Source organism: Rhea americana, unplaced genomic scaffold, assembly GCF_003343005.1.
Source record: "Rhea americana isolate MKP2758 unplaced genomic scaffold, rheAme1 scaffold_50, whole genome shotgun sequence".
NCBI lineage: Eukaryota > Metazoa > Chordata > Aves > Rheiformes > Rheidae > Rhea > Rhea americana.
The window spans coordinates 3,693,889-3,709,786 of record NW_028186646.1 but is presented as its reverse complement, the minus strand read 5'-3'; the positions used below and the strand labels follow the sequence as shown (position 1 = coordinate 3,709,786).

Sequence of the window (15,898 nt, the reverse complement as noted above, 5' to 3'; positions counted from 1 at the left end):
TTCATTGGTCTAACCACATAGTTGGAGCATTTGACAAGAAGTTCATGGAAGGGTTTGAAAATAGAGAAAAATATGCACGTACACTTTAAGACATGAGCCTAAAACCAAATCAACTTTAAGTTATGAATCAGTTTCCTTTTTCAGTCACATATTCTGAAGTCTACTTTTACTCAGTGATTCCTCGTCTCTTAGACACTGTCAGTTTGTTCAATATTCAATTCAATGTTCAACTAAAAAATACGTAACTATTATAAAAATTTGAAGCCACATCTGGAGTACAGTGCCCAATTCTGGGCTCCCCAGTACAAGAGAGAGACAGAGCTACTGGAGAGAGTCCAGCACAGGACTACAGAAATGATTAGAGGACTGGAGCATCTCTCTCATGAGGAAAGGCTGCGACAGCTGGGCCTTGTTAGCCTGGAGAAGACTGAGAGCAGATCTTAACAATGTCTACAAATACCTTACAGGAGGGTGTCAAAAGGATGAGGCTGGACTCCTTTCAGTGATGCCAAGTGACAGGATAAGAGGCAACAAGCACAAACTGAAACACAGGAAGTTCTGCCTGACTATAAGGAAAAACTTCTTTCCTGTGAGGGTGACAGAGCACTGGAACAGTTGCCCAGAGAGGTTGTGTAGTCCCCCTCTAGAGATACTCAAAACACCCCTGGATATGACCCTGTGCAACATGCTCTAGGTGACCTAGCTTGAGCAGGGTGGTCGGACTAGATCTCCAGGGGCCCCTTCTAACCTCAACCATTCTGTATGATTGTGTGAAATCATACTTTACTAAACATAACCACTGCAATAACACCCAACTAAATACGAATTGACAATTATTTTGTTATTACAGCTATATATCAGCATCCAACAAAAACAGCATATGCTGACATTATCAGGATCTTTTCCCTATAGCTGTTGTGGCATTGTAGTCTAACAATAATTCATAATACTAGTGGAGTCTATAATAATTGCATATAGCTTACCCATAGGAAAAAAAGAAAAAGTGTATCAAATCTATCTACAGTAGCACTCACTATAAGCCAATTTAGTTAAATAGGGGGCAAGCCTATCTAGACCCCTCTTTCTGTTTAGGCCAAGTTTTTCCTTTTATGTGAAGTAGATGAGAAAACTCACCCCTCCCCCTCAAATCACTCCAAACTAGAGCAGAAAGTCAGGCGAGTATGTAGGACCCAAAATACTATCATAAATTTGCTATTAGTATTTTAAACTGGCATTAGTTTTGCTAATGATGTATTATACAGAAATTGAAATACTACACATCACTAGAGATGCTAAGAAATTGTCCAAATGTTTTCAGAATCAATTATTTAAAAATGCTAAGATTCATTCTTATTTTGGTCTCCTGCTGACTGCTGACAGACTGTGCACAGATACGGCCTCTGGTACCAAGCCAAATAATTGTTAATTTGGGAAGAATTTCAGCATGACTTTTTATCTGTATGCGGAGTAAAACAGAAGTCAAAGTCCCACTTAAGCAAAAAAGTTGTTGAACACAAACTGTACACACATTAAAACAGCTACAGTAAACAATCAAAAAACACCTGCCACAACAAAATTAGATAACAAATTTGCTACATATTATCACAGAACAACCAATCAAAAGTTACCACTTAAATTATGAAACTCAATGACGAATTTAAAAATACAAGGCAAGATATGATGCCTGGCCTTTGAAAATGGATTTGAAAGTCTTGGTTTCCTACTTTCTACCCTCAAAGCAGTAATTCTTGAATTGCTACTTTCTTTGTGCATGTCCGCATCTTAAATACATTTATGCCAGTATAAAATACATATATAAAGTTATTGCTACAAAAGGGGAAATGTTGACTGTATATAAAGACCATTTTGCTCCCAATCCTTTTCCCATTTTAAATTCTCTTGCCTGGTTTTATATGACTTGGAGAAGGGCCCACTCCTCTCCCCTCACCCCAATAAAATCAGATGACAGCTTCTGAACATATGGCAAAGTTTCAACCACCTTTCAGTAAGTCTATCACTACAGCAGATTTTATTCTTTTAAGAGTAAATGAAGTATTCCCTGGTTCTCTCTTCTATTCAAATTAATTAAATGAAGTACAAGAGACACAGAAGGAACAATGTTTCCTTCATTATTTGAAAGCAACAGACAGGAGATTCAGATCTATACAGGAATGAAGAAAATATTTTTTCAAATTTTAACACATACATACATATTGAATTTAAGTTCAATACTCCTACCATAACCACTTTCTAAAATAAACTCTGAAATATTACTCAATACTTTTCATAAATCAATAAAACAACAACCTACCCCAAGTGGGGAGGGGAAAGGGAGAACACCAAGATCTTTTTCTAACAACAACAAAACAGAAAGAGACTACAGACGCAAATAAGTGTTTGGGATGTTAGACAATTTTACTCGAAAAAAATGTTTTATTATATCCTATGCAACATGTAATATACAGGAAAATTTCTACTGTTGTAGTTTTCCAAGACAAGTTATAAAAGCAGAAAAATAACTCACAAAGCTTATTTTAAATGAATATGACAGCAAACATTAAGCACCACTTTTGATACAAATAAGAGGGTCTTCAGTTCTCAAAATACTTCTTTTTCAGACCACATTTCATCAAGAAACTACATTTACTTGGAAGCACAATACTTCCAGAGTGCAACATATTATATATACATATCCCTCAAAAGTATGACCTTTATATATGTGTGTGTGTGTGTGTGTGTATCAATATCACCTAAAGCAAAAGAATCAAGACATTTAAGAGTCAAGACTGATTTAAGAGAAAAAGAACTAAAGATTTAAAAAAATCAGCTAAGAGAAAAAGGTCATACTTTTGAGGGAAATCTTGCACACTGAAAGGTTGCTTCTTCATAATAGCAGACGGTATGCAGGCACTTGTATCATTCATTCATCTCTCTAAATTTCAGTCTACAGATAGTGTATGTTAAAGTCAAGAAGTCCATTTCTAAATCTCTAGGTATCCGGACAACTCAACATAAAGTATTCCCATTTTATGAAACGGTAACAAAGTATGATATAAAATAAAAATTTACAAACAGCACTAAGCTTGATAGTAGTATTTAGTTACCAGCACATAGATATTTCCAAAGGAAATCTGGTGCAATTAATTCACTTTTAATACACAAGAATAGACTATTAGATAAAAAAAATTCAGACCTATTAGCCAAGTTCCCATCCCAGCTTCAAGCAGCAAGAAGCTTATCTTATCTCTGCCTCATCTCTTTTAAAATACAATCTCCATTCTCACATGATCTTACACTAGAACTTGGGTAAAGATACAATGAAACAGAAGTAAGAATTCCGCCATTTCACACTTACACCATATCTTCTCTACAGATGTCTGAAATTCACATGACTTCACTACTAGAATATAGCTTGTTCACAACAGATAATTTGACCACTTGAAAATAGTTACTTGGATTTTTAGCATTATCATAAAATTGCTTGACGCACACTCACTGCAAAGAGTACACAGCAGAGATGTGGATGGCTGCTACTGAGGAGTGGAGGACAGTAGCCAGCAAAGAAATCACGTGGATAGATTTAGCAGAAATCCTCAAGACTTCATGTATGGTGACAGAGATCATAGCAAGCTCTGCACAGAGGATGACCAAGGCAGACTGGGATGGATGAGGCCTGGCTAAGGACTGACACTGTGCGCAGCTTGCATTTAATTGTATTTATTCTTACAAATTTCTTAAAGTTCCAAAGCAAAAATGACTAAGAAGAAGTACTGAACTTCAAAACCGAGTTTCAGCTTTAAAAAAGATGATAGTACTAAGACGTTTACTTTTTAATTTTATTCGTTTTGTTTTAGTTCATATTTCTTTATTTACTTTCATAAACACTAAAACTTTCCAGTAAAGGTTCGCTTTCCACGAAAGCCTTTTAAAGCAACCCACGAAGCCACCTAACACCTTTACCCTCGTCCTCGCATCAACTCTGAAAACAGCCCCAAAAATACCACTTTGTGTCTCTATCACTCCCTACTAGGAAACGCGTTACTAGAGACTGCCAAACCGTCCGGATACAGATTTTGTTCGACGCTAATCTCAAAGAAAAGAAAAAAGCAAGAGGTGAAGTTTATTTCCCCCGGGGGACTGCGCCCGGCAGCCGCGGCCCCGCGGGTGTTAACGCCCTGGAGGCCGCGCCGCGCCGGGCCGGGCCGGGCCGCGGCGTCCCAGTGCTCGCGCCGCAGGACGCGGAGCCCCCGCGGAGCCCGGGCGCGGGAGGTGGCATCCCCGCAGCCGCCTCCCTCCCCGCCGCCAGGCCGGCACTAGGGCTCGGGCCTGCGGCGCGCCTCGCCCCGGGAGCCGGGGCCGCGGAGCCGCCCGGCGGTGTCGGCCACTCACCCACGCCGGCAGGTCGGCGGAGGAGACGCTGAGCCGCACCGCCTCCTCCTCGTCCTCCAGGAAGGCGAGCGCCCGGCCCAGGCGGGAGGTCTTGCCGCCGCGGTGCCGGCGGATCCAGAAGAGCCCGCACAAGGCGATGAGCACCCAGCTGAAGCTCAGCCCCAGGTAGCCCAGCACGTACACGGGGAAGATCAGCACGAAGCTCCTGGCGAACTGCGACACCAAGCCCGTCACGTCCACGCTCAGCAGCGGCGGCGGCGGCGACTCCGGCACCGGCTCGCCGGCCGCCTTCTCCGCGGCGGCGGGCTCCGCAGCGGCGGTCCCCGCGGCGGGGGGCTGCTTAGCCGCGGACCCGCTCATGCTCTCGCAGCGGCGGCGGCGCCTACAACTGCTGCCGCTCCGCCCGCGGCGGCTCCTCCCCCCCTTCCTCCTCCTCCTCCCCGGGCGCTGGCTGCGAGCGGGCGGGGGGCAGGGCGGCAGCGGCGCCTCGCATCCCGCGCCCGGCCCCGCTCGCCGCGCACCCACGCCAGCCGCCGCCCGCTTCCGGGTTCGGGGCGGCCCGGCCCGGCCCGGCCCAGCGGCCGCCGCCCCCCCCTGCCCGCGGCCGTGGGCGCGCCTCGCTGTCGCCCCTCCCCCCCAGCTCCCTCAGGCGCAGCCCGCCCAACGGCCGCCCAACGGCCGCCCAACGGCCGCCGGGGCGGCGGCGCGCGGGAAGGAAAGGGGCTCCCGCAGGGAGGCAGCGAGCGCGGGCGGCTCCCCGCGGGCTCGCGCGCGTGATGGCGTGCGCCGCCTCCCGGCGAACCGCGCCGCCTCCCCGCTCGCTAGTCACGGCAGCGCTTGAAGCGTTTCCACCTGTTACACCCTTAAGTAATGAGCTTCATGTTTTTCCTTCCCTCGCTGTTGAGGGATATTGAAGGACCAGCTGATAAACGCCTCCGCGCTTCTTGCTGCGCCAGGTGTTTGCCGAAGCTGCCCCACGCGCCCGCGGGTGGAGCCGACTCCCCCGCCAGCTCGTCAGCGTGGACGGTGTCTCGGGTGGCACCCGCCACCGAGGGCGCCATTCCACTGGCTCCCAGCACAAGCCACGGGCACGAACGCAGCTTCTGAGGTTACACAAGCCCTGCTCTGCGAAACTAATAAAGCCCAGTTTCTCGCTGTATTACCACAACACCTGCTTCCCACATCTTCCCTCCTAATACTCTCTTATCTCTGTAAAAGCTTTTAGGTAACTACTCGTTAGGGAAGGGACAGATGTTGCCAGCCCTTAACTCTGTGATAATTAGTTTGCTGGTACACACTTGCAGATTAAAGTGTTGTGGTTTGGTGTTGGTTGGTTGGTTGTTTTTGGCTTTCCCAACCTACAAATCTTTCACTAAGCAGGAGTGATTCAGGACACTTCATCCACTCTTCAGCTGCTAATTTTCACACAATTTGTAAGAGTTTTTTGAGACTAGCATTTGCAGGTAGGGAAGAGGGGGGAACAAATTTAGCCAACAGGCAGAAAAAGTATGAAAAGACTTAAAAATGGACAAATGGGAAGCTCATACATTTCATTTTCCTTTGGAAATGAAGACCAAAAGGGCATTAAAGAGTAACAAAATCAACTATTTACAACTACAGAGGATTCCATGCTTTGAAAATGCCTCTGAGCTTATTTGAACCTCTAGTTCTACAGAATTCAAAATACAGACTGTATCAATGAGAGGCCTGAAGGGCCACATAAGACCCTGTAAAAACTTGTTACCTTAACCTGGGGTTATTATCAAGCAACCTGCAGATCTATGTAGCAGCCACACAGCCATATTGACTTTGCTAGGAACACCACAGTAGTTTCGATCAAGATAAAAGTGAAACTGTGTGGACACTATCCAATAATACCAAGCTACATTAAAAGTATTTATTCTTTTTTTTCCTTTATTATAGTCCTTTTCTAAATAACTGTTTTGCTTATATAGACTTTCTAGGGGAGGAACACCCCACTCCTGAGGTTTAGAAGCACCTAGTACAAATGTCCGTATTATCTCCCTCTGTTACAATACAGTAACTATTTTCTCGTTGTTTCAAGACCTCAGTTTTAAATTTTAATTCCATTGCCCCTTTTTACTTCCCTGTCTGGCTTCATTACTGGAAGCCCAATATAGCTGTATCACACATCAAAGTGAAAATTCAAAACAAGAAAAAAAAGTTATGGAACTAACATGACATTTGCCAACTAACACTTTACCATATGCTGCATCTTCTTCTACTGCCCTTCATGTCTAGGTCTAAGTTCTGCAAATGAGCTTGATATAGAATGAGCAAAGAAGTACCCTGCACAGTCAATACACTGGAGAAACACATTAGGAAAAAAAAAGAGAGAGATTCTTGTGCTAGCATTTAGCATGACTAACATGTAATTGTAGGCCTGACAGCCTAGCTTTGATCCTGGGTAGAGTAATGAATTAGTTGTTGCAGGATTTTGGTTAATCAGAACTACAGGAGGGTGATACAGTGCCAATCAAACAGGCAAACAGAAGCAGGATCTTGTAACAATAATTTGATAACATTTATCTCTAATTAGGTTCATTAGAAAGCTCGGAATAATGGTTTGCACTGACTTCTTAGAACTTCTGTAGGTAACTTGGTCCCATGCAACATTTTGATGAAAAAAACGAATAGGGTGGAATGAAATTAGCATGTCATTCATTATGGGGACAAAAGAGGTTTGTTAAAAATACAAACTCTGCTGCTGGGGGATAAGTCAGGGTTAGTTACTCTATTAGAGCATTTGATACAATATTCATGATAAATGCAAGTTGTTTTTTAGCATTGTCCTTATCTTGTTGGTGCAGACGAATTGTTTAATAATTTCCTTTAGATTCTTGGATTTGTTAAAATAATTCACTTATTTCCTGATCCTTCTATTTTTTAATGCCTAAGATAGCAGTCTTCTTTAGTGCTTCAAGGATGAAGATACTCGCATCCCAGACATTACTCTAGCTTTCCCTTAATTTCCTCCAGACAGTTTTATCAGCTATAAAGTTAATTACGTTTATCTGATTTGGTTATCATATATTCTGTTCTTTTCACATCCTACTAGGTATGTCTGTTGAGTTCTGAGAATTTTCATTGATACTTTATACAAAAGTTGAAGCACAAAGTAACAGGATCTTTGTCTTCTCTTGTACTTGGAAAATTTGAATCTGTGACAATCTTTTTAATTTAAACTCCATTTGATTGCAGTTCCTGTATACTTACTCCTAGTCATATGTTTGTTTCCCTTTTATAGGATACCTTTTAGCTTTTTCAAACTCAATAGCTTCCACTGCAGTGAAAGTACTGTCTTACTATGTTTCTCTTGGTGGTCTGCCATGATGCTTTTATTCTGTAAGAATCAACACTATCATTCATAATAAATTCCCCAAAGATCTTATTTGTACAATTTTTTAAATTGAGAATAAGAAAAATGAGCAAAACTCACTTTATATGGTTAAAAAAATACTAAGGTTTGCCTGACTTTTGTGGATTCCACACAAGAAAACATGTTTTGGAAGCAGTTTTTATTTAATTGATGCTTCTTGACTGTTTTCAGTAACAGTTAATCTTCCTGAAGAACAGTATTTGATATTATACCTTATATTAGCCAGCAGAATTATCTCAATCTGCAGCTTCTCTCTACAGTTTTTTAACTAAACATAAACCTTTAACTACTGCATAGAAACATCATAATGTTTACTCAGATGGAAGTTTTCTAAAAACTTTGGCACTATGAATGGGAACATAATTTCATCCTAGTAAATCTCATGATGTGTTTGATTCTATCCAAATGTCTCAAGCAACATTCTTAAACAAAAAAAACTTCTCTTCCTACTTCAGATTACCTAGTATACAGCACAATTATGAATCTGAGGACTCTATGTAGAACTGCTGTTGTTTGGAAGAAAACCATGTCTGATCCCTGGTATTACCCAATCTGGCTTCAGTTTCTCTGTTCCCTTATGACTAAGATGCTCAAATATTTATTGCTTCTCAGTACAGAAATACTGTCCATTATAATTTGTTTCTTAATAGATTTTCCCCTTGTTCATATTCTGTTTGGACTTTTTTTTCCTAATGAGATTCTTGCAAGTTACTGTTCAAAATTAGAGGCACATACTTGTTACTAGCCTAGAAAAGTATTAAAAGTATGTATTTTAATATACTCCATTTCAGAGACCCTCATTTTTGTTGTTTCTATGTATGAACCTGCAAGTTTGATTACCATAAGCCACTTTGACACAGATAATTTCTGGATGTCCTTTGAGAACAGAATTTTTCTTCTCATCTTGGTAAGATTTCAGCAGAAATTTGTTTAAGAAAAGCAGGTAAAAAGATGCTTATGAAGCTTAGACCTCTAACAAGTCTCTTCCTTCATGCAAAAAAATCCATGATTTTAATTTTCTCTCTAATAAAAGAATAATCATTTTTAAGCATGGAATGGTGTCACCATGTTGTCCCTATGAAGGTTCGTATTTCCAATATTTTACTGGCATAATTCTGTGGTGCATCATTCCATATAGCAACAGAGAAAAATCTATATTGTTTTGTCACATTAGGAAAACATCCAAAACCAGAAAATAGCCCATTACTGCAGAATGTAAATAGCTAAGTTATTTTATATTCTTGTTTTTCAGGAAAAAAAAGCATGGATGAAGAGTAAGATACATATACGAAGCCAGACAATGTAGAAACTAAAATCTTATTAAAATTTCCAGGGCTACTAGTAGCCTTGTTTACCACATCCTTTTCTAAGAAAAGCTAGGGCATTCTTTTATGCCATCTAGTGATACAATAGTTATCTATCATCTTTATTGCCCGTATTCATATGGATATAAAGCCCATTTTTTTAAAAAATAGTAAAAATATTATGTATTCATTCTTCCCATTATATGGATGGAAAATTGTAATTTATCTATTCATATACATGGCAAAAACATTTAAAGAGCCATAAATTTCAGTTCTGTTATTTCATAGGTGTAATCTTCCAATTTCTGTTCTCATTCAGCAGTTAAACTTCTGTTTGGTCAACAGCTTTAAGCTTTGAAGACTTTTTTCCAACCCTATAGTGGTGCTTTCCCACATCTGTAGTTTTTCCTCTTGCCATAAAATTGCTACAGAGTCTGCTAAGGGCAATAGAAAGCTATTTTTCACTCCTGTTAGCAGCGGGAATTTTTATTTTTTTCAGCTGGAAACTGAAATTTAGTGCATGTACAACTAATACACATGTATATTCTAATGAGGTGGATAGTAGAACCAGAATATGCAAAAACAGATTCTGTTCTGTCCATCTTGAGTATTGCTGTCACACTAGCTAGTTTGTTACATGCACTTGCAATACAGTTATTAAAAATAAATGCAGTTCAATTAAGAGTATTTGAAGGTAGTCTCTGTCCTTCTGCCTTTATATGGAGGACAGCATTTCTGTTGAGTAACCTTTGCTAAGCAGATATCTAGTTCCATGAATTCATAACACTGTCATCATCTTGGCCTAAAAGCACTTTGAGTTAATCCAAGATGGCTTATAAATGCATTTTTATCTGTTCAAGGAAGATAAAATTCTCATGGATTATTATTGCTCTGCCAAGGACAGCTAAATTATTCATAAGAATGTTTATAAATAGTTTAGTATCCATAAATGTTCATATTTAGTAGATGTAATTTAGCCCTTAAAGATAACTCATGGTTAATGTTTCTTCCAAAAAAAAATTTTTTTTCCTCCTGAATTGCTTTCTTAATTTCCACTTGCTGTTCTGCTACATAAAAGAAAATATTTAATATTCCTGACAGTGAGACAACTTTTATACTATTTTATGTTGTAATGCAACTGCTGTCAAACTAACTGGAGCAAAATTGTTTCTCAAATGCAAGAGTGGCTTCTCCATTACTTCTCCTCCCCCTCCGCCATTGGTCAGTTTTCTACAAACATTAGTACTGAATAATAGCAATAAATTTAGTTCCCCCTGATATACAGTTAAACATTATTTTTACTGACAAACAGGAAAAAAATAGGCAACAAACCTAAAGGGCCTAGAGGAATTTTCATAGAGTCTTTTAAATTGCACAGCACGTTAATAAGTTGTAAGCATTCACTGTGTAAACAGCACACACCTTTCCCGCAGGGTATCATCGTTCAAGTTTGCTTCGCATGTGCTTGGGAAGCTGCCATTTGCTATGTTGCAGAAATAGCTCTGATACCTGTTACTGTGGGATTATTAATGTATTTATTTCTGCAGTGTTCTTTACGCACGCCTCTACCTTACATCTGCATGCAACGCAGATTAGAACAGCTTAGGTCAGTCTATGGCCTGTTACCCTTTTCCCCCCTCCGTAATAACGGCGCATGACTGTCGGTTTACTAGAAAGGAAGCGGCAGCTTTAGGCCGGGCTTCATGTACGCTTAGCCTAGGCAGAGCCAGTACTAAACCGGAAAACGCAGGTGCGTAAAAGGTACCCGGGAGAGGGCAGACCCCCGGCTCGCAGGCCCCGTCACCGCCCGGACACGGCGCTCCACCGCGCCCCCGGGCCGGGAGGCGGCCCTCCCGCGGCCGGGCAGCAGGGCGCAGCCCGACGGGCCCTCCCGGCTGCTGCTCCCGCCCGGGCAGAGCCGCACGCACCGGACCAAGCCGGATCGAACCGGCCGCTGCGGAGCGCCGGGAGCGCCCTGTCCCACGAGCCTCTGCGGCGGCAGCGCCCCACCCTTTCCGGGGCCGGGGCCCGAGCCGGAGCCGATCCATCGCTCGGCCGAGCGGCTGCCTGCCCTGGCCGCCTGTTGCTAGGCAGTTCGGACGCGGCTGCGCCGCTTGGCTGCGCGCTCCGGGCAGCGGCCGGGACATGGCGCCCGGCGGGGCCCGCGCGTAGCGCCCCGCCCGCCCCCGCCATGGAGACCGACAAGGTGAGGGAGGGCTCGGCGGGGAGCGCCCGGGGCCCCGGGGAGCGCGGCGGCGCGGCGCAGGCCCCGCTGCTGCGGCCCTGGCGGAGGGGAGGCGCCGCCGCCAAGTACCAGCAGCGAGAAGCCCGCGTGCCCGCGCCGAGGGGAGTTGTTCGGTGCCGCTGCAGAACTTTCTAGAAAAGAGATGCTCTGTGATAACATCCAGACGTGTTAATTCCTCGTGTTCTAGATGAGTATCCTTAATAATTGCCCCTTCTGTGGGTATCGCATCATTAGTAATCTGCTCAGCTTTAGCCTAAGTTTTGTTTTATTAAAAAAGTATACAGTGCTGCAAAATAACCCCCCCCAAATATATCAACGTGTTAACATCGACTTTCCCATTACATACTCTTCTGAAAAACAAAGGTATCAAATCACTTTGCCATAAATTTTAATACTGTTGTGCTGTGACTCTTGGAGTTAATTCATTTGTAATCATATGGATGAGTAGAAAGTATAGTGGCTGGACTAAGTATATGATACAGTATGTTAGTCAAGACCATGCTTTAAGGATTATTATTCAGATACCATTTCAGTGTAAGGGTGTGTTATGAGACTGGTAAATAACCAGAGCTGGTAGCGTACATGGGTTACATTGTAAAGTCTGCTTTTGCTGCTCCTATTACAGCAAGTGAGAACTTTACCTTGCATTATCTAGGAGGACTCTCAAATAGTCAACCCATAATTAGACATAAGAAAGATATATATTTATATGTAAAGAACAGATTACCTTTCCATAGATTTAAGACTACAGAAATGCCCCTTTACAATCGTAGAAGTAGGTCGGAAGGGACCTCTGGAGGTCGTCTCGTCCAAGCTGCTCAAAGCAAGGCTAACTCCATAGTGGACTGAGGTTGCTCAAGGCCTTACCTAGTGAAGTTCTGAAAATCTCCAGTCTTTCTATTTTACAAGCAAAGAAACGTCGCTTAGTCTCTCTTAAAGAGCTTATCTAAAGTAGCAAGGTCATCTCATCAGCTGACTTCATACCACAACGTGCTTAACCTGCTTTAGCTTAGAGGGCAGATTTTTAAATGTTATAAATTGTCATAGCTCTTTTGGAGTGGCATATCAGCTGATGAGCTCCTCGTGCGCTCAGGTGGATGGATTGAGTTAAACCTCAGTGTGGTTTAAATTACTAATCTGGATTTAAGTGAATATATTAGAAATTTTAGATTAGCAGACAAATGAGCAATTTCGATAAATCCTTTTAAAGTTAGTTTATAGCTGTACTTTTTACTTCTCTAAGCAAAAAATACTCAGATTTGTTGGTCATTGTTAATACATATTAATTTGAAGATCAATGCAGGCTTTATGCTAAGCGTTTATTTTTGTAAGCTAAGAAGATAAGTTGTAAAGTTGTTTAAGCATATATGTATTTTACCTTATGTTTATTCAGATCCTTAATATAATAACTGTTTTAGAAAATGCTGATTAATATTTTAATTTCTGCTGTTACGGTTGTTTTTGGGTGAAAATTGAAGTTCAATAAAAATGCAAAAATACAACCTTTAATTACATTTTTTAGTTATACTAGCATTGTTTTGTCCTTCTTTGTTCTCATATGAAGGAAAAAAATATCAAAACATAATTATGTATTTGAGGTATTAAACAAATGAAGTTTTGTCTGAGTTAAACTGATTTCATGTCGTTCAGAAGTTTGGAACTTGCAGAACTCGAGCTCTCACACCTGCTTTTTAATTATGAATTAGATAATAACAAGCTCTCTTTATCTAAAGAAGTTGAACTGAACAGAATTGAATAGAACCTCTAGATTTCAAAAGGTAATTAATCAGTAAAAAAAAAAATGCTTTTAAACATATAGTCAGCAGCTTCCTGCAGAACAATGATCTGACTTTCTCGAAAAGCCTGTTGGCATATCAGTAGTAATTACTTAGTTTAAATCATTTTTTATTCTTTATTGTTTGATGAATTTGGAATTGCTTGAGCTGAAGGTAATTTCTAAGTTTAATTTTAAATATGTAATTTAAAATTATCTTCTTGTGTGTACAAATGACTCTTATGGTGCTTTTTTAGTTACTGACAGAGAAACAGTGATTTCAAAGGTATTTAGTTTCTTTAAGCTCTATAAAAGGTCTCTCTTCTATTTGTTTAATTTTCTATCTTGTCTGCTTGTTATCTTTTCCGTCTGCTTACCCTCCCACACAAGGTCTGTAGATGATTTTGATAGACTTTATTTAAAAAAATTAGACAAAACTTCACTCAGGAAAATTACCATCTTTGCTTTTAGTTTCTCCTCTGGGGTTCTGCAGTAGTGAATACTTGTACCTTTTGTCTTTTTTTTTAAAGATCAGAAGAAATCAAAATTTCAGTCTTAAAGGTCACTGTTTTTTTTTTAATCTGAATTTAGCTTCTTGGTACTTATGATCCATTTCCTCCAAAGTCCACCAGTCCATAATGATGATCTATAAATACCTAAGTTTGAAAAGACCAGAATTTTTCAATACAGAATAATTAAAAAGCTAAAACATGCTTTTACATGCTGTTTCCTATTATGAATTAACAAAAAAGGGCACCATATGTTTATTTTTTCCCATCAGTGCAGCTCATCATATTCATTAGCAATTATTTTGTTAGTCTTTAGTAAGTTTTAACCAAGCCTAAATTTGAGAATAAGTATGACCTGGTCATATCCCTTTGAATATCATCATCATCCTTCAATGAAATAGTTAAAAGTATTTGATAGATTAAAAATCCTCATTTTTCTTTAGTGTTCTCATATAATATGAATGATTTTGGTTTAATTCTTTTTAGCAGTTAAGCTAACAGCCAAGCAGTAACCTTTGCAGATGAGGATTAAAGGAATATAACCTCTTTAACTGCCTATTTAACTAGGGAGAAGTCTAGTGAAACAATTTCCATGTATGCTCTGATTATTTTCATTATATTTCTCCCTTTTTACTTCAGTTTTACTTACCAATATTTCATATGGCAGTCAACTTACATATATAGTTTGAACCAGTATATAACATTAAGTGACAGCTGATTGAAAAGTAGTGCCAGAAGTGTTACTGGGTGGTTCTGCAGAAAAGGGATCTGGGGCCCTGGCAGCAGCAAGTCAAACGTAGTCAGCGGCATGCTCAAGTGCTAACCACACGCAGAGTATGTGCAGTATCAAGACCATAGCCAGCAGGTATACGGCAGTGCGCGTTCCTCTCTGTTCAGCACTTGTGAGGCCCTATTAGGAGTACTGTGCCCAGTTGTAGGGCCCTGGGTGTAAAAGAGTGTCCAGATAAAGGACACTGTGGTGGTTAGGGGGCTGGAGCTCCTGATGTGTATGTGGGAAAAAGGCTAAGGAGCTGAGTTCCTTCAGCCTAGAGAAAAGAGGACTGAGAGAGAATCATCTAATTGCTGTCTTCAGCTGTCTAACAAGCTACAGAAAAGATGGAGCCAGATTATTTTCAAAGATGTGCAGTGAAAGGACAGGAAACAGTGACCCTAAGCAGCAGCAAGTAAAATTCTGACTGGGTATAAGAAAAACATTTTTACAGTGAAAGTAATCAAACCCTGGGATGGGTTGCCCAGACGAGGCATGGAATCTCCAACCTTAGACATATTAAAAACTCACCTGAATAAGCCCCTGGCCAGGGCTTGCTTTGAAGTTAGGCCTGATCTGAGTAGGAGGTTGAACTGAATGATATTGATAGGTCCTTTCCAAAGTAGACTGCTCGGGGATTTGTGCTTGGCATGAACGTGCATACGTGTTCCATCTGTAATATTGTTGAGTGACTGTTAGGAGACCAAACAGTTTTGAACCTGCCTTGAAGGGCTCTGGTGTCATCTGCCACAGGCACTGACTTCAAAACTGTTTACCATGTGTATACAGAGCTGGATGATACAGTAGAAGTCTGAGCTTCTGGCCTCTTCCAGATCCAATTAGATCAGGTATACTGTAAGTACACACAGTAAGACTAAATCAAATTAATGTTTACATAACAAATTTCAGTGGTATTTACCATATATACCTTGATCCTTTCCTCATAAAAACTGTTTGTCAAGGGATTTATTTCTCACTGCAAATTCATTATTTAGTTGCTTTCTGTCTTTTCTGTTCTTCTAGAGAAGAACTAAAGAAGATACTTGGAAATCAGAAGAACTTAAGAAACATCTTAGGGTAATTTTATTTTATTTTTATTAGTTTCGATAGTAAGTTATCTTAAGGCAATGGAATTTATTGACAGGCTAAGAGTGAGTTGACTGGTGGTACTCCAGACACTTCTAAGATTGGCACTGTTGGTATTCAAAGATGCAGATTTAATATATATCTGTTAACTTCCTTGCCACAGCTGATTGTTCTGGAATCTGTCTAGTATGTCTGAAGACTGGCCTGCTTAACCTAGTCCAGCTACACAGCTCAGTATAAAATTAATGCACAGATTTCTGCACATCATGAGGCTGATTTGTTGGCCACCCAAATCCATGTTATAGCTCCCCCTTTTATATACTTACTCAGTTTGCTATACATATATGATGTATTACTTACTGTATTTGTTAGCACCATCTATCATGTTTGCCATGCTCCTTTAACCTGGTTAGTTATATTAT

General features: G+C 40.8%; 2 protein-coding genes across 6 annotated transcripts in view; one reads left to right on the top strand and one right to left on the bottom strand.

The window, feature by feature from the left end:
- The window catches only part of ESYT2 (extended synaptotagmin 2), a 97,161-nt gene extending 92,284 nt beyond the window's left edge, over positions 1-4,877 (bottom strand). The window contains exon 1 of one of the 4 annotated variants that reach the window (XM_085317702.1): positions 4,390-4,877. In XM_085317702.1, the coding sequence (XP_085173828.1) occupies positions 4,390-4,749 (360 nt within the window). In that variant the 5' untranslated portion in view covers positions 4,750-4,877. The remainder of the gene's footprint in view (positions 1-4,389) is intronic. The other 3 variants (XM_085317701.1, XM_085317699.1, XM_085317700.1) reach the window with 3 other exon arrangements.
- A 6,298-nt stretch (positions 4,878-11,175) lies between these two features.
- DYNC2I1 (dynein 2 intermediate chain 1) overlaps positions 11,176-15,898 on the top strand; it is a 30,157-nt gene continuing 25,434 nt past the window's right edge. For both annotated transcript variants that reach the window (XM_085317698.1, XM_085317697.1), the window contains exons 1-2: positions 11,176-11,299; positions 15,414-15,467. In XM_085317698.1, the coding sequence (XP_085173824.1) occupies positions 11,285-11,299; positions 15,414-15,467 (69 nt within the window). In that variant the 5' untranslated portion in view covers positions 11,176-11,284. The remainder of the gene's footprint in view (positions 11,300-15,413; positions 15,468-15,898) is intronic.